The sequence below is a fragment of the Ranitomeya imitator genome, chromosome 10 (assembly GCF_032444005.1).
Source record: "Ranitomeya imitator isolate aRanImi1 chromosome 10, aRanImi1.pri, whole genome shotgun sequence".
NCBI classification, from domain to species: Eukaryota; Metazoa; Chordata; class Amphibia; order Anura; family Dendrobatidae; genus Ranitomeya; species Ranitomeya imitator.
The window spans coordinates 64,217,212-64,244,639 of record NC_091291.1 but is presented as its reverse complement, the minus strand read 5'-3'; the positions used below and the strand labels follow the sequence as shown (position 1 = coordinate 64,244,639).

The 27,428-nt window shown below is 45.6% G+C and overlaps 1 protein-coding gene across 4 annotated transcripts in view; it reads right to left on the bottom strand.

Moving 5' to 3' along the window:
• RASIP1 (Ras interacting protein 1) overlaps positions 1 to 27,428 on the bottom strand; it is a 764,894-nt gene that overhangs the window by 362,680 nt on the left and 374,786 nt on the right. For all 4 annotated transcript variants that reach the window (XM_069742476.1, XM_069742477.1, XM_069742479.1 and 1 more), the window contains exon 6: positions 978 to 1,015. In XM_069742476.1, the coding sequence (XP_069598577.1) occupies positions 978 to 1,015 (38 nt within the window). The remainder of the gene's footprint in view (positions 1 to 977; positions 1,016 to 27,428) is intronic.

Genomic DNA, 27,428 nt, shown 5'->3' with positions numbered 1-27,428 from the left:
TCTTCCGGTGCAGGAACGTTCCCAGCCAGAAGCTGGAACTTACCACCAATTGAAGCTGAAACTGTTCGGGTCTGGAGTCTGTTTTCCTGTGTTGACCGGCGCAGAACGTCTGCTTCTGGTCGTCGACAGGAGCCGATCGCACACGTCGCCTGGTCCGCCGTCGGCCACCAATAAAATGGCGGCTTCTTCTGCTTTCTTTTGTCATGCTAGGTCCGGGGGTGTGTCGGAGGCAGCGTGAGGCGCTGTCTGTCACTTCACCGGATCCTCCCTGAATCTACCACACCGATCCTTATTCGTTCTCTCTGCCTCCGCCTTTCAGTCCGGGGAGGCTTGGTGTCGTATGGAAATGGGCAGGGCGGTATATCCCTCTATTGTGTCAGATGACGGCTATCCAAGATGGCGCCCGGAGAGTCGGTGCAACACTAATTCGCTGGTGTCGGGGTGAGGGTAATAGACGCTGTAACTCGATAATTCCGGGGCTCTTCTGTTGTCAGTTGGATTAACACAGTACTGGGTAGGTAAGCTGGGGAGTCACAGTCGTTTATCAGGGAAGAAACTGGCAGGAAAAAGGCTGAGGGTTCATGTCAGAGATTGACAGGCCTCAAAATGCTGACAGAGATTTCTCCCAAAAGAGTCAAATTAGTCACAAATTTAGGCTCTCTGTTACCCTTGTGAGGTACTGGGAATGTACCCTCAATTATTTTTACCGAAAGATGTCCTTTTTCCATGGTTTGAGTTGATTTCAGACGATGTCACTCAGGAGCTTAGGCACCACACACCTTACACCATCGCTGCCTAGGCCACGCCCCCACCATTTCCATTTTTCTGTACTTGAACTCTCCTTTTAACATTTGTGATTGTTTTGTCATGTTACAATATAAAAATTAATTTTTTAATTACTATATTAGTGTGCACTAATTTAGTGTATAGGTCATTCTGAAGACATTAAATTGTCACAGTCAATGATCAAAACTTACTTTTCTGGTTGTTTGTCTCCAATCTCTTTAATCTTCTCCTGTAAAAACAAAAAAATGCATGTGTTATGCATTTCCTACTTTGCTTATTTAGGGCCAACTCTACAATCCTTATCTTAGATACACACATACACACAATTAACTAATCAGTATGTTTTCAGGGTGGAAAAGAAAACCAGTATACCCAAAAGGAGCCCACCAAAACATGGGGAGAATATACAAAATTAATGTGGATGCTAACCACCGAGCTACAATGGCACCCCCTTGTGAAAAAATAATTAATAGGGATGAAAGAACGTGCTGAATCATACTCGGATATCACATCTGGGTGCTCAAATGTGCTCATTACTTGGCGACCATTGGGAGGTGCTTGATTTCATACTCTAATCCCTGCCCTGCATGTTTGCCACTTGTTACACAGCCAATAAGCATTCAGGAATTGCCTGTGCATCACTATAATGCCGTAGCCATCTTGGTTGTGGCATTACTGTGATTGGCTAGCCATGTGATGTCATCAGGGTTTATAAAAGAATTGGTGTCTCCCCTAACTAAATGTAATAAAAAAGCTATTGAAGTAGTAACTCGTAAGTCATAGTGAAATTTTATTTTTTTAAAACATTTCAATCCACAATGATTATTTTTCCTAAGGTGAATTAAATAATGCCATTGAAAACTATATTTGATATGCATTTGATATGCAAAAGTCAAGTCCTCATATGGTTATGCCAGCAAAGAAATAAAAAGACAGTCAAAAGGACAAAAGAAAACAAAAACAAAATAACTATGGCAGAAAGGGATTGAAGGAATTTTCCAGACCATATGTTCTTACTTGTCTGAATTACTGATGTGAAATTACTAGTGTGGAAAAAGGGTTAACATTTCTCATTGTGGAGAGTGAAAAGCCAGATCTGGCATGTCAGAGTGAGGAGACTCCTACCGTATATGCCATGCATGCTCCTCTGGGAAATTAAATATGCAAATTGCCTCTTCAGAGAGGAAAATGACTAGAACTCTAGTGACACCTATTGGAAGAAGTAGCATTGCTAAAATTTAATATCGACCCTTTAACCCTCTAACATGCTAGTCCTGGCTTGTCACGCTCCACAAGGGGAAACATTACTCCTTAGAGCCCAGTTTTAAGCCTCTCACCTAGCCAAATCAGATCTCATACTTTGCACGGGTAAGGGCAAATACCCTGAAACACTGTGTTTGCACGTTGAGATTTTGATTTGGCTTTTATCCAAAGTCATATTGCAAGGCTCGTTAAAGGGTCGATATTGACTTTTAGCATTGCTACTTCCAAGAGGTGGCATTAGAGTTCTAGTCCTCTTCCTCTCCGAAGAGGCAAATTGCATATTTAGTGTGGAAATAGAATTCATATTGTTGAAAAAGAATTAGGATGTAATGGGTATAACCAGGCCCAGATTGCTAATGAGCCCTTTTGGGCATTTGCCCAGTGGGCCGCACTGTGCCTCCTCTGGGGGACACCAGCCCATTTTCTGGCTGCTGGCGCCTTTAATTTTTCAGGCCCCTGGTGGTGCAGCATCACAGGAGGCGGGACGCATAGCGTGCACATGTGGCTGGAGCCATGACCGGCTTCAGCAATGTGCACGAAGTGGTGAGAGGGGGCAGCTCCTGACGCACAACTAAAAGAAGAGGAGGGTGTGTTACTTACATAGTGATCGCACGCAGCATCCTTCTCTCCTCTTCTTTGTGAAGATCTGCCTCAGATGTCCTATCAGCCAGGACCAGGAGGGGGAGGAGCATCAGTGTGCAGAGCAGCAGCACAGGACAACAGGACATGGTGAGATAACTGCCCTGTGTGCCCATTGTCCAGCACACTCCAGATAACCAGCTGCCTATCTCAGCCTTTTGCTGTGCTGAGATAAGTAGGGGGAAGGGGCATTTGGCAAATGATGAATTAGAAATGGCAGGTTAGAGTATATCTGTTTTCCTGGGCATGTGTGTTTTCCTATATGTGTGTGAGCATGCATGCGTGTGTGTTTTCCTATGTGTGTGAGCATGCGTGTGTGTTTTCCTTTGTGTGTGAGCATGCATGTGTGTTTTCTCAAGTGTGTGAGCGTGTATGTGTGATTTATTGTGTGTGTGTGTGTGTAGGGAGGAGAACCAAGTTGATGGTCTCTCCTGCATATCTGGGCCAGAACCATCGGGGCTGTCACCAGTGTTGCAGGGGGAAGAGATTACTGACCGAAGCAGTACAGGGCACCTGACTGATGGGGCGGGTCGGATTTAAATGACAGTTTGAGTGAGAAGACAGGACACTTGTTGGGGACCGAGCTTGTGAGTAGTAAGGCGGTTAACTCCTTCTTCACAAACCCACGCCCGCTAGCTGTGCATATACCCCCAGCTAGCCAGACTGCCGACGCTTCCTAGCCACAGTACAGGATAAAGTACAGGTCTTCACTCTGCTCACCACCACGGAAGCACCGCTTATTCCCATCCTTGTGGTGCCTGTTGAGGAACAGCCTGTGGCTGTGACTGCTGGGCAGCGTGCTCCTACTGCGGCCTTGCACACTGAACTCTCTACTTCTTCTTCTGTGCCGCCTACCATCAGGAGATCACGTGCCGAAGAACCTGGAGGATTAGTCATCGCAAGGAGAAAATGCATCGCTCATCTGCGGGACCGGATCGGAGACATCTCGCGCCACCTGAGGCGCCGCCATGGGATCTTCTAGTCGCCTTCCTCCAGCATACAGAGACTGATAAGTTAACCTATTACATTCTATTTCATTTGACTTTCCCCCTATCCTCCATTCACATTCCTCATTCCCCTACTGTTCTAATACATAAAGAACTTGTTTACCCTTGTTCTGCCTCCTGTATGTCGCTGCATCCTACAGACTTGCTAGCATCCTACATGGGAGCTTGCATGTGTGTGTTTTCCTATGTGTGTGAGCATGCATGTTTGTGTCTTCTCCAGTGTGTGTGAGCGTGCATGTGTGTTTTCATATATTTATATGTGTGTGTGTGGACAGCCCATAATTTCACTTTCAAATATCACATATGTAATGTATATATATCAGTCCCAGCGTACCCCTTGTGGTGGATACTTGTCGGCCCTGGCGCATCCCATGTGGTGGATAATCATTGCCCCGGCGTGTCCCATGCAGTGGATACATATTAATCAAGACCCATGGAAGCGCGGTAGCGCAAAACGGTCGTCGTCTGTTGGAAACACACGTTCTCCCTATTTGTCCTGCTGCTGACTTGATGTCCTAATAAAGACTGGATGTTTTACGGATGGTGAGTGTTCTTCTCCAATTCCTTTTTCACTGGCTTGGACAGAATTTTTGTTCCCGAATGAGCACCTGGATTCCGTAATGGCTCTTGGCAACAGAATACCTGCTGTGTTATACTGAATGTGCTAGTGGTTCATGCAGGCAGATGGTGCGGACTTCTTTTTGCTTTTCAGTTGATGTATATATATCAGTCCCAGCGTACCCCTTGTGGTGGATACTTGTCGGCCCAGCGCGTCCCATGTGGTGGATAATCGTTGGCCCCGGTGTGTCCCATGCAGTGGACACATATTGGCCCCGGTGTGTCCCATACAGTGGATACACATCGACACCAGCATGTCCTGTGTGATGTAAACAGCATAATTACAGGGAACCTGTTGTGCTGAGTAACCTACACAAAGTGTCAGATCGGTGCCGTTATACTGATTACAATGATACCTTGGTTGATGAAATCCATCTTGTGGTTGTAGTTTAATTTTTATTTTCAGTTTTGAGTTAATGACATGCTCATGCTCCGAGGTGGCCTGTGGGAGTCTGCATGTGGTGCATGTGGTGCTCTGATTAGGTATTCATCTGCATGGCTTTGTTCTGACAGGTCACTGCTCCCTCAATGACCTGCCCCTAGTTTACATAATGAATATAATATACAGGGGCGTAATTACCGCTGTCACCACTGGGACCTGGCCCGGCGGATCAGATGCCCGGTGGGTCAGATGCACGCCAAAATGTGTTGTCGTGCAGGAGGTTCCTCCCGCACAGCAACACACACCTGCTCTCCAAAGCAGTAGCGTAGCTACCGAGGGGGTGGTGGCCCAGGGCCCCGCACTCTGAGGGGGTCCACCCGAAGCGTAACTACTGTAACAGCGTGCCGATACAATTACATTCTGCGGCAGAGCAGGGAGACACGATCTCCCTGCTCTGCCGCCCGGCCCCTGTGCAGCCCCTGAGGAGGTGGTGGTGGCGGCCCCTGTTCCAGCAGTAACCCCGCGCCCATCATCGCAGGGTCAGCTTGATGAGAGAAGGTGCGTTACGCTCCTTCTCCCATCATCCCCCTGGCAGCGTCTGACGTCACCAACGCCGACACTGACAGGGGGTAGCAATGACATCAGTACCCGGCGACCGCTATCAGGAGATGAGCGGGTGCTCAGAGCACCGCGGGAACAAGGAGGAAGAAAGGTGAGTATTGTTTTTTGTTTTTGTTTTAATCGGGTGCATTATACTATACAGGCTGCCTAATGGGAGTGCATTATAATATACAGGCTGCCTAATGGGGGTGCATTATACTATACAGGCTGCCTAATAGGGGTGCATTATACTATATAGGCTCCCTAATGGGGGTGCAATATACTATACAATGCTGAATATGGGGTGCAATATACTATACAGGCTGCATACAGGGTGCAATATACTATACAGGCTGCATATGGAGGTGCAATATACTATATTGACTGCATATGGGGTGCAATATACTATACAGACTGCATATGGGGGTGCATTATACTGTACTGGCTGCCCAATGGGGGTGCAATATACCATACAGGCTACATATGGGGTGCAGTATACTGTAAAGACTGCCTAATGGGGGTGCATTATACTATACAGGCTGCCTAATGGGGATGCATTATACTATAATGGCTGCTTAATAGGGGTGCATTATACAGTACTGGCTGCCTAATGGGGGTGCATTATACTATACAGGCTGCCTAATGGGGGTGCTTTATACTATACAGATTGCCTAATGGGGGTGCATTCATACAGTACTGGATGCCTAATGGGGGAGCATTATGCTGTACTGGCTGCCTTTGGGGTTGCATTATACTATACAGGCTGCATATGAAGTGCAATATACTATAAAGGCTGCATATGGGGTGCAATATACTATACAGACTGCCTAATGGGGGTGCATTATACTATACAGGCTGCCTAATTTGGGTGCATTATACTATACAGACTGCCCAATGGAGATGCAGTATACAGTACTAATGATATAGAAAAATTCTGGCACTTCCATTTCAGCAAAAAATAGATTATTTATTTACAGTGAAGTAATCTAAACATAGTAACATAGTTATTAAGTTATTATCTCTAAAATACCATACTACCTCAGGTGCAGCCATGGTGCGCATGCGCTGCGTGTGGTTCTCTTTGCTCCCCGTCGGAGCGGCGTCATTAGAGTCTCACGCATGCGATGTGGGTCTCTTTACCCATATAGGCTGGGCGACGCCTGACGCCGTCTCTGACGCGGGGCTGGGTATCCGCCATCAACATGGCTGTGACTGGCTGGGACGCACCATGTGACATGTCACATGCTGCATAGTCTGCCCTATTTGAAGGGTCCTCTTTTGCTCTGAATTACTTCCCCTTGAAAAAGCTGATCCCCGCGTAGGCGAAACGCGAGTCGGGGACATTTCCTGGCTGAATCCTACCGGGTGCACACTGTCCTGCTACATTGTTTTGGTAAGCGCCGCTTTTGATCATTATATGTGGCTGTGGGATACTCTTTACCCACAGGCTGATCTTTAATGCGCACTTATGGTTGCTTTTCCACTTTGATATAACGCATGTGATATATAGATATATGGCAGTTTGCACCAGTGGATACTCACTTTCCCTTTAACCATCCTTTTGTACTATGTACCTATTTATTATGCACTCTAAGCTTGTTAAATTATTAAAATATTAAATTTTGCACTACTTTTATGCTCCATTAGTACTACTTTTTTCTAATAGTTATTAAGGTTGAAGGAAGACTAAGTCCATCTAGTTCAACCCATAGCCTAACCTAACATGCTCTAACATGTTAACGGTTTATATTCATTTGTAACGTTTTGGTCACTACATGGACCTTCTTCAGACAATATAAATCTCAGAGTACCCCCCTAAATCCTCAGTGTAGAGAACGTGTGAACCTGCCTAATATGGCACTACCCTCTGTAGGAACATTCTTTGTCAACGTGACTGTTGTTGCAATATATGACATAAAAACGACTGGCACATCCAAACTAGTGTGAATAGGCGCATACCAGGAGCAGCTACCTCCATATATAATATACAAAAATATATATTTGACGTGTTTTGGCACCAAAGAGTGCAACCTTTTTTTGTATATTATATATGGAGGTAGCTGCTCCTGGTATGCACCTATTCACACTAGTTTGGATGTGCCTGTCGTTTTTCAGTCATTTCTATGTTAGCTTACTGACTGCGCACTCCTCCCTTCACCATCTGGTTTTTAAATACATCTAATCACACTTGGTTCCGGCCAACCCATATGTAGGTTTTGCTGGCAGAGGTGTCCACATTCACCCAAGCGTACACACATTAGCCTTCGGTAAGTGTTCACATTTGGACAGGGAGGTCAGGTACCCATCAGTTTAATGAGACCACCTTGACGATGGTTGATGGGCTCACACTATTTGGCTAAATTCTGTGCTAAGCGTCTAAAAAAAATTTTTTCCTAATGTTCAAAAAGCCATTTTGCTATTCATATTTCATGTATTTCATATTTGACTATTTGACGTGTTTTGGCACCATATAGTGCAACTTTTTGTGTGTATGTTGTTGCAATATAAACCTCAGAGTACCCCCGTAAAATCCTCACACGTGCTCTGTTTGTGGTCACCCGATAGCTCCAAAATGACTGCCATGAACAGACTTTGTACTGACTAGTCCGTTATCCAGAACCCAGGGTTTGCCTGGGCCCTCAACCTTTAGGCTATGTGCACACGTTGCAGATTCTGTGCCGCAATTGATTTACAGTATATGAATTAAATAGGATTGATGCTGTCAAGCATCACCTGCAATAAAGGCACAGCACTGCCTAATGGCTAAAGTAGAAACCTGCACAGATGTTACATAATATGTGTGACATATTAAAAGGGTTTTAACCCCTTAACCCCCAAGGGTGGTTTGCATGTTAATGACCGAGCCAATTTTTACAATTCTGACCACTGTCCCTTTATGAGGTTATAACTCTGGAACGCTTCAATGGATCCCGGTGATTCTGATATTGTTTTCTCGTAACATTTTGTACTTCATGTTAGTTGTAAAATTTCCTTGACATTACTTGCGTTTATTTGTGAAAAAAATGGAAATTTGGCAAAAGTGTTGAAAATTTTGCAATTTTCCAACTTTGAATTTTCGTGCCCTTAAATCACAGAGATATGTTACACAAAATACTTAATAAGTAACATTTTCCACATATCTACTTTACATCAGCACAATTTTGGAACCATCATTTTTTTGTTAGGGAATTATAAAAGTTGACCAGCAATGTCTCATTTTTACAACACCATTTTTTTTTTTAGGGACCACATCACATTTGAAGTCACTTTGGGTATGTGCACACGTTGCGGATTTCCTGCGGATCTGCAGCATTTTTTACCATGCAGAAATGCTGCAGATCCGCAAGTGATTTACAATACAATGTAAATCAATGAGAAAAAAAAACGCTGTGCTAATGGTGCGGAAAATTCCATGCGGAAACGCTGCGAATTAAAAGGAGTAGCATGTCACTTCTTTTTTGTGGTTCTGCAGCGTTTTTGTACCCATTCCATTATAGAAATCCAGAGGGGTAAAAAAACGCAAGAAATCTGCACAAAATCCACAGCAAATCCGCACAAAAAATGCGACAAATCCACACCTGCGTTTTCTGCCAAGAGATGCAGAATCCACACAAAAAATTCCCTAGGCTAATCTGCAACGTGGGCACATAGCCTGAGAGGGGTCTATATGATGGAAAATACCCAAGTGTGACACCATTCTAAAAACTGAACCTCAAGGAGCTCAAAATCACATTCAAGAAGTTTATTAACCCTTCAGGTATTTCACAGGAATTTTTGGAATGTTTTAAAAAAAATTTACATTTAACTTTTTTTCACTTCACAAAAAAATTATTTTACCAAGGGTAGCAAATTGGACCCCAAAAGTTGTTGTACAATTTGTCCTGAGTACGCAGATACCCCATATGTGGGGGAGAACCACTGTTTGGGTGCATGGCAGAGCTGTGTAGTGAGCACTTTGAACCCCCAAGTGCTTCACATAAGTTTATAATATAGAGCCGTAAAAATAAAAAAAAACATATTTTTTCACAAAAATGATCTTTTCGCCCCCAATTTTTTATTTTCCCAGGGGTAACAGGAGGAATTGGACAACAATCATTGTTGTGCAGTTTGTCCTGAGTACGCTGATACCCCATATGTGCAGGTAAACCACTGTTTGGGCACGTGGCAGAGCTCAGAAAGGAAGGAAGGAAGGAAGAATTCAATGCAAAATTGACTGGAATTGAGATAGGACACCATATCGCGTTTGGAGAGCTCCTGATGTGCCAAAACAGTGGAAACCCCTGACAAGTGCCACCATTTTGGAATAGATGTATTGTGAGAACTTTGATCCTCCAAGTGTTTCACTACAGTTTATAGCGCAGAGCCGTGAATATAAAAACTTTTCCACAAAAATAATTTTTTAGCCCCCAGTTTTGTATTTTCCCAAGGGTATCAGGAGAAATTGGACCCCAAAAGTTGTTGCGCAATTTGTCCTGAGTACGCTGATACCCCATATGTTGGGGTAGACACCTGTTTAGTCGTATGGGAGAGCTCAGAAGGGAAGGAGCACTGTTTTACTTTTTCAATGCAGAATTGCAAGTGACACCATTTTGGAAAGTAGACCCCCTAAGGAACTTATCTATAGGTGTGGTGAGCACTTTGACCCACCAAGTGCTTCACAGAAGTTTATAATGCAGAACCGTAAAAAAAAATCATATTTTTTCACAAAAATCATCTTTTTGCCCCCAATTTTTTATTTTTCCAAGGGTAAGTAAAGAAATTGGACCCCAAATGTTGCCCAATTTGTCCTGAGTATGGTTGAGCGACTTTTAGTTTTTTAGGGTCGAGTCGGGTTTCGTGAAACCCGACTATCTCAAAAGTCGAGTCGAGTGGAATCGGCCGATTATTGCGAAAAGTCGGGGATCGACCGAAACACGAAACCCAATGCAAGTCAATGGGGGAGCATAGTCGGCAGTGAGTGGAGGCCAGGAAAACATGTACAGTGCCCATTTTAATGGCAAAAAACATACATTCTTGTTACTGAAGCTTGTCAATCTAAATTTACCTTATAATAGTAAGGCATTGGAAATTGGGGGTCATTTGACTAAAGTTGTGGGGGGTAGGGCTGGTTCAAGTATTTAGTGGGCCCAGGAAATCTGGACCACGTCACGGCAGTGGAGCAGGGAGAGGTAAGTATTTCAACTTTGCAAGTGCTGTGATCCTGAGCAAGCAGGGGGGCCCACTCGTTGGCATTGGCACTGGCACAGGGCCCCTCAAAGTATGGCGGTGTGTTTGCACGGCGGGGGCGCCTCCCACCGGCAGCGACACTTTTGCGTACTATGAGGGGCCCTGTGCCAGTGACGTCGCCAATGAGTTTCCCCCCCCCACACACCTGATGAAGGAACCTGCACTTTCATCTGTAACTTCCTCTTTGTCCCCGTGTAAGGTGTTATGGTATGCGGGAAGGGTAACCTGACTTTCAGCAGGGTCACAATCTTGCTGTGTAGCGTGCACGGGGAATGTTGCGTTATGGGTCAATGTACCAGCAGACTCATCTATCACTGGCTGGGCAATGGGCAGGATGAGGAGGAAACACAGATATAGGCCCAAAGAATAAAGTGGGCTAAATGCAGTTCAAAATTGGTAACAGGACTAACCAGGGGGCATTGCTTTGTTCAGTGGAGGACAACTGTAATGAGAGGCTGACACAGAGAGTAGGCCCAAATCAGTAAGTAGTCTAAATGCAGTTCAAAATTGGCAACAGTAGTAAACAGGCGGCACAGCTTTGTTCAGTGGAGGAGAACAGCAAGGAGCGGCAGACACCAATAGTAGGCCCCAACCCAACTAGTAGGCCAAATGCAGTCTAACATTAAGAACAACTTAACGAGAGCCTGAAAATGGAAGTTCAGGACAGGAAACCAGGAGAACAGCAAGGAGCGGCAGACACTGTTAGTAGGCCCCAACCCAACTAGTAGGCCAAATGCAGTTGTTCCATTTAACAACTATTTAACAAGAGCCTGAAGATAGAAGCTCAGGAAAGGCAACCAGGAGAACACCTTGGAGTGGCAGACACTGTTAGTAGGCCCCAACCAAACTAGTAGGCCCACTGCAGTTTTAAAATTCCGATAGGCTGAAAACCTGATAATTGCAGGTCATTTTTTGTAAAGAGGACAGCTGTATTGAGTGCCGCAGACAGACACTACAAGTAGGCCTTACACCACAAAGTTGGCTCGACGCAGGGTTAAACAAGGTTACATGGGTACACGGTCTGCATTGGTGTGCTCAGTGGAGGACAATTGGAAGGAGGGACCGCAGAAAGACTTAGTAGGCCTAAAATAACAAAATAGGCTCTATGCAGCTTCGATTATGTGGCAACCTGGAGAACACCTTGGAGCAGCAGACACCGTCTCTACGACCCAGACCCAACTTGTAGGCCTAATGCAGTGTAGTTTCAACAACTACTTAACAAGAGCATGAAGATTGAAGCTATGGAGAGGCAACCTGGATAACACCTTGGAGCGGCAGACACCGTCTCTACGACCCAGACCCAACTTGTAGGCCTAATGCTGTGTTGTTTCAACAACTACTTAACGAGAGCATGAAGATTGAAGCTATGGAGAGGCAACCTGGAGAACACCTTGTAGCGGCAGACAACCTTAGTAGGCCCCAACCAAACTAGTAGCCCCACTGCAGTTGTTCGATTAAAAAACTAATTAAGACGAGCCTGAAGATTGAAGCTTAGGAAAGTAATCCAGGAGAACACCTTGGAGCGACAGACAATCTTAGTAGGCCCCAACCAAACTAGTAGCCCCACTGCAGTTGTTCGATTAAAAAACTATTTAAGACGAGCCTGAAGATTGAAGCTCAGGAAAGTAAACCAGGAGAACACCTTGGAGCGACAGACAATCTTAGTAGGCCCCAACCAAACTAGTAGCCCCACTGCAGTTGTTCGATTAAAATACTATTTAAGACGACCCTGAAGATTGAAGCTCAGGAAAGTAAACCAGGAGAACACCTTGGAGCGACAGACCATCTTAGTAGGCCCCAACCAAACTAGTAGCCCCACTGCAGTTGTTCGATTAAAAAACTATTTAAGACGAGCCTGAAGATTGAAGCTCAGGAAAGTAAACCAGGAGAACACCTTGGAGCGACAGACAATCTTAGTAGGCCCCAACCAAACTAGTAGCCCCACTGCAGTTGTTCGATTAAAATACTATTTAAGACGACCCTGAAGATTGAAGCTCAGGAAAGTAAACCAGGAGAACACCTTGGAGCGACAGACCATCTTAGTAGGCCCCAACCAAACTAGTAGCCCCACTGCAGTTGTTCGATTAAAAAACTATTTAAGACGAGCCTGAAGATTGAAGCTCAGGAAAGTAAACCAGGAGAACACCTTGGAGCGACAGACAATCTTAGTAGGCCCCAACCAAACTAGTAGCCCCACTGCAGTTGTTCGATTAAAAAACTATTTAAGACGAGCCTGAAGATTGAAGCTCAGGAAAGGCAACCAAGAGAACACCTTGGAGCGGCAGACACCGTCTCTACAACCCAGACCAAACTTGTAGGCCTAATGCAGTGTTGTTTCAACAACTACTTAACAAGAGCTTCAAGCTAGAAGCAAGGGAGAGGCAACAGAGAGAACACCTTGGAGCGCAAGACTCAGTTTGTAGACCACAACGAAACTTGTGGCCCCGATGCAGTTTTATAATTCTGACAAGCTGAAAATCTGCCTTTTTTTTTTTTTTTTTTTTAGAGGAGGACAGCTGTATTAAGTGGCGCAGACAGACACGGCTAGTAGGCCTTACACCACAAAGTTGGCTCACTGCAGGATGACAAAAAGTTATATGGGTACATGGTCGGCATTGGTGTGCTCAGCGGAGGACAAATGGAAGGAGGGACCGCAGACAGACTTAGTAGGCCTAAAATAAAAAAATTAGGCTCAAAGCAGTTTGAATTATCTTGCAGAGGTACACAGGCAGCATTGGTGTGTTCAGCGGAGGACAATTGGAAGGAGGAACCGCAGACAGACTTAGTAGGCCTAAAATAAAAAAAAATTAGGCTCAAAGCTGTTTGAATTATCTTGCAGAGGTACACAGGCAGCATTGGTGTGGTCAGCGGAGGACGATTGGAAGGAGTGTCTGACACAGTACTCCCAAAAAATAAATAGATGTTAATGTCTCGCAAAACAACAAAACCAAAAAACAAAAGGGTGGCATACTTAGGTACAGGGGTGGGCTCCTCTGCTGAGTTTCAAACATAGTAATTTGGCGCTAAGTATTTACTGGTGTCAATATAGGACACTGACCCTGACTATTTTAACGAGCATCATACATGTCAACAAATTGGTATTGTCAGTGCCATGCATTGAAGGATGTCAGCGCATAGACTAAACATTGCTGGAGCTGTGAGAGATAATTTTGCAAGTGGTAGAGCACTGTTTGAGCTGGGGGGGAACTCTCTTGTGGCCGGCGGTACAGGCCCAGGGCCCCTCATATTACAACGGTGTGTCTGACATTGGGTGCGCACCACCACCGCCAGAGACACTTTATTGTACTATGAGGGACCCAGTTGCAGTGCCATCAACCAAAAGCGGGCACACCCACCTCTTCAGACAAATGGCACTCCCACGGGTGCTTGCGCCAAGTGGCATGACCACGGCCCCGTGGGGGGAGTTAGCCCATTTAGGGAGGTGTCAACATGTTGTATGCTGGACAAACAGCTGCTGCAAATTAAGAGATAGGAACAGTCAGTAAGACGAGTCCACAAGCAAGACCTCTTTATAGGAAAGCTAGGTGTCAGCCGGGAAAGGTGGGGCAAAATAATTCGAAATCCATGAGTGGTTCATTTCAATGAAGGTTAGATCATCAACATTTTGGGTAGCCAGACGAGTCCTTTTTTCGGTCAATATTGAACCAGCAGCACTGAATACTCTTTCTGATAGCACACTAGCTGCTGGGCAAGCAAGCTCCTGCAATGCATATTCTGCCAATTCAGGCCAGGTGTCTATTTTGGATGCCCAGTAATCAAATGGGAATCACGGTTGAGGAAGAACATCGATAAGGGATGAAAAATAGTTAGTAACCATGCTGGACAAATGTTGTCTCCTGTCACTCTGAATTGATGCTGAAGTACCTGTCCTGTCTGCGGTCATTGCGAAATCACTCCACAACCTGGTCAGAAAACCCCTCTGTCCAACGCCACTTCTGATTTGTGCAACTCTAACACCTCTGCCCTGTTGCCCCCTGCATCTCGTGTGAGAACCATCACCGGCGCTGTGTGCTGGGAATGCCTGAATCAAACGGTCTACAAGAGTTGCTTGTTTGGTTGCTAATATTTGTTCGAGGTTCTCATGTGGCATGATATTTTGCAATTTGCCTTTATAGCGAAGATCAAGGAGGCAGGCCAACCAGTAATCGTCATCGCTCATCATTTTAATAATGCGTGGGTCCCTTTTGAGGATACGTAAGGCATAATCCGCCATGTGGGCCAAAGTTCCAGTTGTCAAATCTGCGGTTGTGGTGGGTTGAGGGGCAGTTTCAGGCAAATCTACGTCACTTGTCTCCCTAAAAAAACAGAACCCGGCCTTGCAACGCCACCAGTTGCTATTGGCCCCGGAGAAGCTTCCTCATTCAAAAAATACTCATCCCCATCATCCCCCTCGTCCTCCTCCTCTTCGCCCGCTACCTCGTCCTGTAGACTGCCCTGACCAGACAATGGCTGACTGTCATCAAGGCTTCCCTCTTCCTCGGCTGCAGACGCCTGCTCCTTTATGTGTGTCAAACTTTGCATCAGCAGACGCATTAGGGGGATGCTCATGCTTATTATGGCGTTGTCTGCACTAACCATTCCTCAAAACACTGAAGGACTTGACACAGGTCTTGTAGCTTCGACCACTGCACACCTGACAACTCCATGTCTGCCATCCGACTGCCTGCCTGTGTATGTGTATCCTCCCACAAATACATAACAGCACGCCTCTGTTCGCACAGTCTCTGAAGCATGTGCAGTGTGGAGTTCCACCTTGTTGCAACATCGATGATTAGGCGATGCTGGGGAAGGTTCAAAGACCGCTGATGGTTCTGCATACGGCTGGAGTGCATGGGCGAACGGCGGATATGCGAGCAAAGTCTGCGCACTTGGAGGAGCAGGTCGGGTAACCCCGGATAACTTTTCAGGAAGCACTGCACCACCAGGTTTAAGGTGTGAGCCAGGCAAGGAATGTGTTTCAGTTGTGAAAGGGCTATGGCAGCCATAAAATTCCTTCCATTATCACTCACTACCTTGCCTACCTCAAGATGTACAGTGTCCTGCCATGACTGAGTCTCTTTCTGCAAGAACTCGGACAGAACTTCCGCGGTGTGTCTGTTGTCGCCCAAACACTTCATTGCCAATACAGCCTGCTGACGCTTGCCACTAGGTGTCCCATAATGGCACACCTCGTGTGCAACAGTGGCAGCTGCGGATGGAGTGGTCGTGCAACTGCGGTCTGTGGACGAGCTCTCGCTTCTGCAGGAGGATGAGGAGGAGGAAGAGGGGGGGCAAACGCCTACAGCCAACTGTTTCCTAGACCGTGGGCTAGGCAGAACTGTCCCAATATTGCTGTCCCCTGTGGACCCTGCATCCACCACATTAACCCAGTGAGCCGTGATGGACACGTAACGTCCCTGGCCATGCCTACTGGTCCATGCATCTGTTGTCAGGTGCACCTTTGTACTCACAGATTGCCTGAGTGCATGGACGATGCGGTCTTTAACATGCTGGTGGAGAGCTGGGATGGCTTTTCTCGAAAAGAAGTGTCGACTGGGTAGCTCGTAGCGTGGTTCAGCATAGTCCATCAGGGCTTTGAAAGCTTTGCTTTCAACTAACCGGTAGGGCATCATCTCTAATGAGATTAGTCTAGCAATGTGGGCGTTCAAACCCTGTGTACGTGGATGCGAGGATGAGTACTTCCTTTTCCTAACGAGAGTCTCATGTAGGGTGAGCTGGACTGGAGAGCTGCAGATCGTGGAACTAGCGGGGGTGCCGGTGGACATGGCAGACTGAGAGAGGGTTGGAGATGGTATTCTTGCTGGTGCCCTACATGCAGTGTTTCCTACTACGAAACTGGTGATTCCCTGACAGCTTTGGCCTGGCGACGAAATCTGCACATTTGCTGCAGGTGGTGCGGGAAATGGTGGGCTTACAGTGAGGGAAGGGATGTAGCGTTACTGACTAGCTTCATTGGCCGAGGGTGCTACAACCTTAAGGGACGTTTGGTAGTTAGTCCAGGCTTGCAAATGCATGGTAGTTAAATATCTACGCATGCAACTTGTATTTAGACTTTTAAGATTCTGACCTCTGCTAAGGTAGTTGAACATTTTTGACAGATGACTTTGCGCTGATCATTTGGATGTTGTTTAAAAAAATGCCAGACTGCACTCTTTCTACTATCGGATACCTTTTCAGGCATTGCAGACTGAGCTTCTTTAAACGTATGTCCACGCTGTCCTACAACTGGTTTTGCAACGCGTTTTTGGCCAGATACGGGCGTGGCAGATGGAACCTGTTGCGATGTTGATGCCGTCTGCGGTTCCTCCTCCTCCGCTTCAGAGCTACTGCCGCCTGCACCCTGTTCCCCCAATGGCTGCCAATCGGGGTCAACAACTGGGTCATCTATGACCTCCTCTTCTATCTCGTGTGCAACTTCGTCTGTGTCACCGTGTAAGCCATCTCATCAGTGTCTGATTCTGGATCAGTACACTGCGAGGGCAATGTTGTGGTCTGAGTCAAAGGAACAGCATAGTAATCTGGCTGTGGCTGTGCATCTGTGCACTCCATGTCCGATTCAACTTGTAATGGGCATGGCCTGTTAACTGTTTCACTTTCTAACCCAGGAACGGTATGTGTAAAGAGCTCCATGGAGTAACCCGTTGTGTTGCCTGACGCATCCTTCTCTGTGGTTCTTGGTGAAGAAGACAAGGAAGTGACTTGTCCCTGACCGTGAACATCCACTACCGACGCGCTGCTTTTACATTTAGCAGTTTCAGAAGAGGAGGCGAAAGAGCTAGAGGCTGAGTCAGCAAGGAAAGCCAAAACTTGTTCTTGCTGCTCCGGCTTTAAAAGCGGTTTTCCTACTCCCAGAAAAGGGAGCGTTCGAGGCCTTGTGTAGCCAGACGACGAACCTGGCTCAACAACTCGAGACTTAGGTGCTATATTGCTTTTCCCACGACCACCTGATGCTCCCCCACCACTACCATCATTACCAGCTGGCAATGACCGCCCACGGCCACGACCTCTTCCACCAGACTTCCTCATTGTTTGAAAAACGTGAGCAAACTAACTGTATTTGCTACTGTAAAACCAGTTACAAGGTGAACTCTAACTTCTGTTGGATTTATATATCCCTTTATAGGTGGGTCAGACTGCAGGGAAAACCAGGCCCAATGTATAACAGTACACAGCTTCAGTGGCAGACAGATATGCCACTAACAGGACTGACGCAGATGCAGACACTAACAATTCAAATCTCCCCCTTTTTATTTTTTCTGGGAGAATATTATAGAAATGTGGCCCACTCTCATACAGTATATGTTCTGTGGCACAAAATTTGAGACAGGTGGCGCACACACAGGAGTGGCACTGAAGCTGAAATGCCAATCTTAATCTCCCACTATTTTTTTTTCAGGGAGAATTTCAAAGAAATCTGACCCAGTATTACACACTAAGTTTAATGTGGCACACAATTTGAGACAGGTGGCACACACTGGAGTGGCACTAAAGCTGAAATGCCAATCTTAATCTCCCACTATTTTTTTTCTCAGGGAGAATTTAAAAGAAATCTGACCCAGTATTACACACTAGGTTTAATGTGGCACACAATTTGAGACAGGTGGCACACACAGGAGTGGCACTGAAGCGGAAATGCCAATCTTAATCTCCCACTATTTTTTTTTTCAGGGAGAATTTAAAAGAAATCTGACCCAGTATTACACACTGGGTTTAATGTGGCACACAATTTGAGACAGGTGGCACACACAGGAGTGGCACTGAAGCGGAAATGCCAATCTTAATCTCCCACTATTTTTTTTTTCAGGGAGAATTTAAAAGAAATCTGACCCAGAATTACACACTAGGTTTAATGTGGCACACAATTTGAGACAGGTGGCACACACAGGAGTGGCACTGAAGCTGAAATGCCAATCTTAATCTCCCACTATTTTTTTTTTCAGGGAGAATTTAAAAGAAATCTGACCCAGTATTACACACTGGGTTTAATGTGGCACACAATTTGAGACAGGTGGCACACACAGGAGTGGCACTGAAGCGGAAATGCCAATCTTAATCTCCCACTATTTTTTTTTTTTCAGGGAGAATTTAAAAGAAATCTGACCCAGTATTACACACTAGGTTTAACGTGGCACACAATTTGAGACAGGTGGCACACACTGGAGTGGCACTGAAGCTGAAATGCCAATCTTAATCTCCCACTATTTTTTTTCAGGGAGAATTTAAAAGAAATCTGACCCAGTATTACACACTGGGTTTAACGTGGCACACAATTTGAGACAAGTGGCACACACTGGAGTGGCACTGAAGCGGAAATGCCAATCTTAATCTCCCACTATTTTTTTTTTTCAGGGAGAATTTAAAAGAAATCTGACCCAGTATTACACACTAGGTTTAATGTGGCACACAATTTGAGACAGGTGGCACACACTTGAGTGGCACTGAAGCTGAAATGCCAATCTTAATCTCCCACTATTTTTTTTCAGGGAGAATTTAAAAGAAATCTGACCCAGTATTACACACTGGGTTGTTGTAAATTCCGCTCTTGGGCTCCCTCCGGTGGTTGTAAGTGGCACTTTTGTGAGTTCTGCTCTTGGGCTCCCTCTTGTGGTTTCTAGTGGTATGGCTGCTCCTTGGAGTTAGCTGTCATCAGCTGCCTCCACTTATTGTCCACTATTTAAGTCTGGCTCTTACTTCAGCCTGTGCCACTTGTCATTGTTCCTGCCTGGATTCACATCTCTGCTTGGATTCTCCTGGTTTCCTGACCAGTTCTGCAAAGATAATTTCTGGCTTTGCTCATTTTAGTCCACATGTTGTGGACTTATTGTTCTGTGCATTCTATATTTGTCCAGCTTGTCAGTATGGATTTTTTCTGTTAGCTGGAAGCTCTGGGAAGCAGATTTACCCTCCACACCTTTAGTCAGGTGTGGATTGTTTTGTAGTTTTTATACTGACCGCACAGTATCCTTTCCTGTCCTATCTCTCAAGCTAGACTGGCCTCCTATGCTAAAATCTGATTTCATTTCTGCGTATGTTATTTTCCCCTCCTCTCACCGTCAATATTTGTGGGGGTCTATCTTTCCTTTGGGGATTTTCTCTGAGGCAAGATAGGTTTCCTGTTTCCATCTTTAGGGGAAGTTAGATCTTAGGCTGTGCCGAGGGGTCTAGGGAGCGTCAGGTACCCCCCACGGCTATTTTTAGTTGCGCTGCTAGGTTCAGGGTTTGCGGTCAGCACAGATACCACCTCCTTCAGAGCTTGTCTCATGTTGTTCCTAAACCACCAGATCATAACAGTACAAGTGGTCAAAAATTAATTAAATGTATCTCAAAAGAAGGAAAAGAAAGTTCTGAACCATTTTTTTTCTGTGCTTTGGTTTGTCTTTTTTTTTTCCTCTTGATATCTGGGTGGTTCAGGATATATGTTTTGGCATGGATGTTCAGGGTTTGTTTTCTCGTGTGGATCAACTTGCTGCAAGAGTACAGAATATCCAGGACTATGTTGTCCAGACTCCGGCTTTAGAGCCCAGAATTCCTACTCCTGATCTGTTTTTTAGAGACAGATCCAAGTTTTTGAAAAAATTTAAAAATAACTGCAAATTGTTTTTTGCTTTGAAACCCCGTTCTTATGGTGATCCCATTCAGCAGGTGAAAATCATCATATCCTTGCTGCGTGGTGATCCTCAAGACTGGGCTTTTTCTCTTGAAACAGGGGATCAGGCATTCTTGAATGTAGATGCATTTTTTCAAGCGCTCGGATTATTGTATGACGAACCTAATTCTGTGGATCATGCAGAAAAAACCCTGTTGGCCTTGTGTCAAGGTCAGGAAGCGGCAGAGTTATTCTGCCAGAAATTTAGAAAATGGTCTGTGCTCACTAAATGGAATGAAGAGGCTCTGGCTGCTATTTTCAGAAAAGGTCTTTCTGAAACCCTTAAAGATGTTATGGTGGGCTTTCCTACGCCTGCCGGTTTGAGCGAATCTATGTCTCTAGCCATTCAGATTGATCGGCGTCTGCGCGAGCGCAAAGCTGTGCACCATATGGCAGTATCCTCTGAGCATAGTCCTGAACCTATGCAATGTGATAGGATTTTGAATAGAATAGAACAGCAGGAATTCAGATGTCAGAATAGGCTGTGTTTTTACTGTGGTGATTCGGCTCATGTTACTAAGCGTACTAAGAGAGTCACTAGGTCTGTTACCATTAGTACTATACAGCCTAAATTTCTCTTATCTGTGACCCTGATTTGCTCATTGTCTTCCTTTTCTGTCATGGCATTTGTGGATTCAGGCGCTGCCCTGAACTTAATGGACTTAGAATTCGCCAGGCGCTGTGGTTTTTCCTTGCAGCCTTTGCAGAGCCCTATTCCTTTGAGGGGTATTGATGCTACACCCTTGGACAAGGATAAACCTCAGTACTGGACACAGATGACTATGTACATGGCTCCTGCACATCAGGAAGATTGCCGTTTTCTGGTGTTGCATAACCTGCATGATGTTGTTGTGCTGGGATTTCCATGGTTACAGGAACATAATCCGGTGCTGGATTGGAAAACTATGTCGGTGACTAGTTGGGGTTGTCGAGGAGTACATAGTGATGTTCCTTTGATGTCAATTTCCTCTTCCCCCTCTTTTGAGGTCCCTGAGTTTTTGTCGGATTTCCAGGATGTATTTGATGAGCCCAAGTCCAGTTCCCTTCCTCCACATAGGGACTGTGATTGTGCTATTAACTTGATTCCTGGTTGTAAGTTCCCTAAGGGCCGACTTTTCAATCTGTCTGTGCCAGAGCATGCCGCCATGCGGAGCTATGTTAAGGAATCTTTGGAGAATGGGCATATTCGGCCCTCTTAGTCACCATTGGGAGCGGATTTCTTTTTTGTTGCTAAGAAGGATGGCTCCTTGAGACCCTGTATTGATTATCGTCTTCTTAATAAGATCACGGTTAAATTCCAATACCCCTTGCCTCTGCTTACTGATTTGTTTGCTCAGATTAAGGGGGCTAGTTGGCTTACTAAGATTGACCTCCGAGGGGCATATAATCTTGTTCGTATTAAACAGGGTGACGAATGGAAAACTGCATTTAATACGCCCGAAGGCCATTTTGAATGCCTTGTGATGCCATTTGGGCTCTCTAATGCTCCATCTGTGTTCCAGTCTTTCATGCATGATATTTACCGCAATTATCTTGATAAATTCATGGTCGTATATTTGGATGATATTTTGATTTTTTCCGATGATTAGGAGTCTCATGTGAAGCAGGTCAGGATGGTGTTCCAGATCCTTCGTGATAATGCTTTATTTGTGAAGGGGTCTAAGTGCCTATTCGGAGTTCAGAAGGTCTCTTTTTGGGGTTTTATTTTTTCTCCCTCGTCTATAGAAATGGATCCTGTTAAGGTCCAGGCTATTCATGACTGGATCCAACCCACATCTGTGAAGGGTCTTAAAAAATTTTTGGGCTTTGCTAATTTCTATTGCCGTTTCATTGCCAACTTTTCCAGTGTGGTTAAGCCCCTTACTGATTTGACGAAGAAAGGCGCTGATGTGACGAATTGGTCCTCTGAGGCTGTTGAGGCCTTTCAGGAGCTTAAGCGCCAATTTACTTCTGCCCCTGTGTTGCGTCAACCGGATGTTTCTCTTCCTTTTCAGGTTGACGTCTGTTATGACCTGGTGGTCAGGACAATAATGGACCTGGTGGTTAAGAGCACACGGAATGACCTGATAGTTACTGATAATAAGGACGAGCTCTGGGACGTGGGAACTCTGCTGACCGCAATCCTTAATCCTATCACACACACTAGAAATAGCCGTGGATTGCTCCTAACGCTCCCTATGCAACTCGGCACAGCCTAAGGAACTAGCTAGCCCTGAAGATAGAAAAATAAAGCCTACCTTGCCTCAGAGAAATTCCCCAAAGGAAAAGGCAGCCCCCCACATATAATGACTGTGAGTAAGATGAAAATACAAACACAGAGATGAAATAGATTTAGCAAAGTGAGGCCCGACCCACCGAACAGACCGAGGATAGGAAAGGTTGCTCCGCGGCCAGCACAAAAACCTACAAAAACACCACGCAGAGGGTGCAAAAATACCCTCCGCACCGACCCACGGTGCGGAGGCGCTCCCTCTGCGTCCCAGAGCCTCCAGCAAGCAAGACAACAATAAAAACAGCAAGCTGGACAGAAAAACAGCAAACCAAAGAAAAACAAGCAGGAACTCAACTTCTGCTGGGAAGACAGGCCACAAGAACGATCCAGGAGCGAACTAGACCAATACCGGAACATTGACAGGTGGCATGGAGCAAAGATCCAAGTGGAGCCAAATAGAGCAGCCAGCCAACGAACCAACCTCGTCACCCGTGGAAAGAAACTCAGAAACACAAACCAGAGGAAGTCCACGGACAGAACCAGCCGAAGTACCATTCATGACCACAGGAGGGAGCCCGACAACAGAATTCACAACAGAGGTCGACGCTTCTGAGATTGGGGCAGGGGCCGTTTTGTCTCAGAGGGAGTCTGATGGTTCTTTGATGAAACCATGTGCTTTTTTTTCCAGAAAGTTTTCACCTGCGGAACGCAATTATGATGTCGGCAATCGGGAGTTGTTGGCTATGAAGTGGGTGTTTGAGGAGTGTTGACATTGGCTTGAGGGAGCTAAACACCGTGTTGTGGTCCTGACCGATCATAAGAATCTGATTTACCTCGAGTCGGCCAAGCAGCTGAATCCTAGACAGGCTCGATGGTCCCTGTTTTTCTCCCGTTTTGATTTCGTGGTCTCGTATCTTCCGGGATCTAAGAATGTTAAGGCTGATGCCCTCTCTAGGAGTTTTTCGCCTGATTCTCCTGGAGTCCGTGAGCCGGTTGGCATTCTTAAGGAGGGGGTGATTCTTTCTGCTATCTCCCCTGATTTGCGGCGGGTGCTTCAGGAATTTCAGGCTGATAGGCCTGACCGCTGTCCAGTAGGGAAGCTGTTTGTTCCTGATAGATGGACAAGTAAGGTAATTTCTGAGGTTCATTGTTCAGTGTTGGCTGGTCATCCTGGGATTTTTGGTACCAGAGATTTGGTTGCTAGGTCCTTTTGGTGGCCTTCCTTGTCGCGCGATGTGCGTGCTTTTGTGCAGTCCTGTGGGACTTGTGCCCGGGCCAAGCTTTGCTGTTCCCACGCTAGTGGGTTGCTTTTGCCTTTGCCGGTCCCTGAGAGGCCCTGGACGCATATTTCCATGGATTTTATTTCGGATCTTCCTGTTTCCCAGAAGATGTCTGTTATCTGGGTTGTTTGTGACCGGTTCTCTAAAATGGTCCATCTGGTACCTCTGCCTAAGTTGCCTTCCTCCTCAGATCTGGTTCCATTATTTTTTCAGCATGTGGTTCGTTTGCATGGCATTCCGGAGAATATTGTGTCTGACAGAGGTTCTCAGTTTGTCTCTAGATTTTGGCGGGCCTTTTGTGCTAGGATGGGCATTGATTTGTCTTTTTCTTCGGCGTTTCATCCACAGACTAATGGCCAAACTGAGCGAACTAATCAGACCTTGGAGACCTATTTGAGATGCTTTGTGTCTGCTGATCAGGATGATTGGGTGTCTTTCTTGCCGTTGGCCGAGTTTGCCCTTAATAATAGGGCTAGTCCGGCTACTTTGGTTTCACCTTTCTTTTGTAATTTTGGTTTTCATCCTCGTTTTTCATCTGGGCAGGTTGAGCCTTCTGATTGTCCTGGTGTTGATTCTGTGGTGGACAGGCTGCAGCAGATTTGGACTCATGTGGTGGACAATTTGACGTTGTCTCAGGAAAGGGCTCAACGTCTTGCTAACCGCCGTCGGTGTGTTGGTCCCTGGCTTCGTGTGGGGGATTTGGTTTGGTTGTCTTCTCGTCATGTTCCTATGAAGGTTTCTTATCCTAAATTTAAGCCTCGGTTTATTGGTCCTTATAAAATTTCTGAAATTATTAATCCGGTGTCTTTTCGTTTGGCTCTTCCTGCCTCTTTTTCCATTCATAATGTTTTCCATAGATCTTTGTTGCGGAGATATGTGGTGCCCGTTGTTCCCTCGGTTGACCCTCCTGCCCCGGTGTTGGTTGAGGGAGAGTTGGAATATGAGGTTGAGAAGATTTTGGATTCTCGTTTTTCGAGGCGGAGGCTTCAGTATCTTGTCAAGTGGAAGGGTTATGGCCAGGAGGATAATTCTTGGGTTGTTGCCTCCGATGTCCATGCCACCGATTTGGTTCGTGCTTTTCACTTGGCTCATCCTGATCGGCCTGGGGGCTCTGGTGAGGGTTCGGTGACCCCTCCTCAAGGGGGGGGTACTGTTGTGAATTCCGCTCTTGGGCTACTTCCGGTGGTTGTAAGTGGCACTTTTGTGAGTTCTGCTCTTGGTCTCCCTCTTGTGGTTTCTAGTGGTATGGCTGCTCCTTGGAGTTAGCTGTCTTCAGCTGCTTCCACCTGATCGTCGTTTCTGCTCAGCTATTTAAGTCTCGCTTTCCCTTCAGCTTGTGCCACTTGTAAATGGTTTCTGGTTGGATTCACATCTCTTTGGAGTTCCCTGTTATCCTGACCAGTTCAGCTAAGCTAAGTTCTTGCTTGCGCTTTTCTGTCCACAGATTGTGGACTTATCCGTTCTGTGTTTTCTATGTTTGTCCAGCTTATCAGTATGAATTAATTCTGTCTTGCTGGAAGCTCTGGGAAGCAGATTTACCCTCCACACCTTTAGTCAGGTGTGGAGTTTTTAGTAAACTCTGCGTGGATTTTTGTAGTGTTTTATACTGACCGCACAGTGTTCCATCCTGTCCTATCTATCTAGCTAGACTGGCCTCCTGTGCTCATTCTGGTTTCATTCTGTGTATGTCTTTTCCCTCTCCACTCACAGTCATTATTTGTGGGGGGCTAATCTATCCTTTGGGGATTTTCTCTGAGGCAAGATAGTTTTCCTGCTTCTTTCTTTAGGGGTAGTTAGCTCTTAGGCTGTGTCGAGGTGTCTAGGGAGTGACAGGTACATCCCACGGCTACTTCTAGTGTGGTGTTGAGCTTAGGGACTGCGGTCAGTACAGATACCACTTCCTTCAGAGCTCGTTCCATGTTGCTCCTAAACCACCGCATCATAACACAAGTATAGCATTCTAATTCACATGTAGCTAGTGAAAAAATATTAAACAGCCTGCTGTATCCCACCTTGTCATGTATTGTTGTGGTGAAATAAAAGTCTGAAGACCTAAGGCACATTAAAAAAAAGTTATATTTTTTCTGTTGCTAAATGTGCAACAGCCAGCTGTATCCACGTAGTCATTTTGTGGCGGTGATATGAACCTATCTGCAGACCTAAGTCATATTAAAAAAATATATAATTTTTCAGTTGCAAAAAGTTAGACAACACGCTGTATCACACATTGTCATTTGTTTGGGTTCAAATTAAGCTGTAGAGGCTTGATCTAGAGGCTACAAACAAATTCCTCTGTTATTAACATCATACAGTAGGGGACCTTACTTTAAAAATAGTTTGTAGCATCTAGTGTGCTATAGAGGCCTGGTACATAGGCCACAAACAAATTTTTCTGTTATTAATGTCATACAGTAAGGGACCTTACTTTAAAAATAGTTTGTAGCATCTAGTGTGCTATAGAGGCCTGGTATATAGGCCACAAACAAATTTTTCTGTTATTAATGTCATACAGTAAGGGACCTGACTTGAAAAATAGTTTGTAGCATCTAGTGTGTTATAGAGGCCTGATCTTTTGTCCAAAAAAAATCTTTCTTCTGTGACTAACACGATTCAGCACATCATATTTCAACTTTGAATTTACTATCGCTGAAATTGAGCTGTTTGCAGAGGTGGTGCACAGTTCAAAATATAATTTTTGGTTGTGCTCCTACCACACTATCTGAGCAACATAACTGGGGAAAAAGCAAGGACGTGGTGGAAGGTGAATTAGACTTGGTGTTCAAGGTGCACGTGGGGTAGGTGGTAATGTTTGTGAAGGCACTAGTGAAGCAATTTCACATCCTATGCAAAGACAACTGACAGTTTATGTTACTGAACAGGCTACACCACTACCTTTCTTTGACAGGTGCACAGCAGTATGCCTTGTCGATGTTGCCCAGAAAGAGCATGTACTCAACTAGATGGCAAGTGCAGCTTCAAGTGGCCTCTCCTACTCTTCCTCCACCTCAACATCACACCCAGTACAGTCCACAGATGTGGCACCCAAATTCCCTTGCTTCCCCCACATCCCAACTATCCAAACGTTCAACTGACTGTATGGAACCACAGATGGGTGAGTCTGAAGAGCTATTCACACATTCTATGCAATGTTCATCAGAAGTGTATGCAAAAGCTTCAAAGAGTCCAGAGGAGGAAATCTGCACCGATGCCCAAAATATTTTTAGCTTGGATGCAGGTGGGGGGGAGATGATCCTGATGAGACTCAGATATATGAGGCTCATGCGGACTGTACTGTGCTGTCAGGACAAGAAGAGGAGGGTGACTCCAATGGCGAGGAATGTGATAACACAGAGGATGATGATGAGGTGTTAGATCCCAGTTGGCGTGAACATAGAGGCTCACAGCTGAGTAGGTTATCTGAGGAGGAAGCTGAGGAGGTTACATTACGCCATCCATTGCAGACACGTCGTGATGCAGCCACGATGATCGATGCATCCTCAGCCACAACTGTGCCTCTGACCAGCATAGTCTGCGGGTCTGCAGCTCACAGGGGTGGCAAGGGCTGCCTAACCTGGGACTTTTTTGACACTGCAAAGGATGGGCCAACTCACGTAAGCTGTCAACTTTGAAAAAAAAACTGAGTCAAGGTAAAAAGTGCAATAATTTGACTACTACGTGTATCAACCTTCACATGCGCAATCAACATGCTTTAGTGTGGAAATCCCACTGCACAAAAATGCGGATCAGT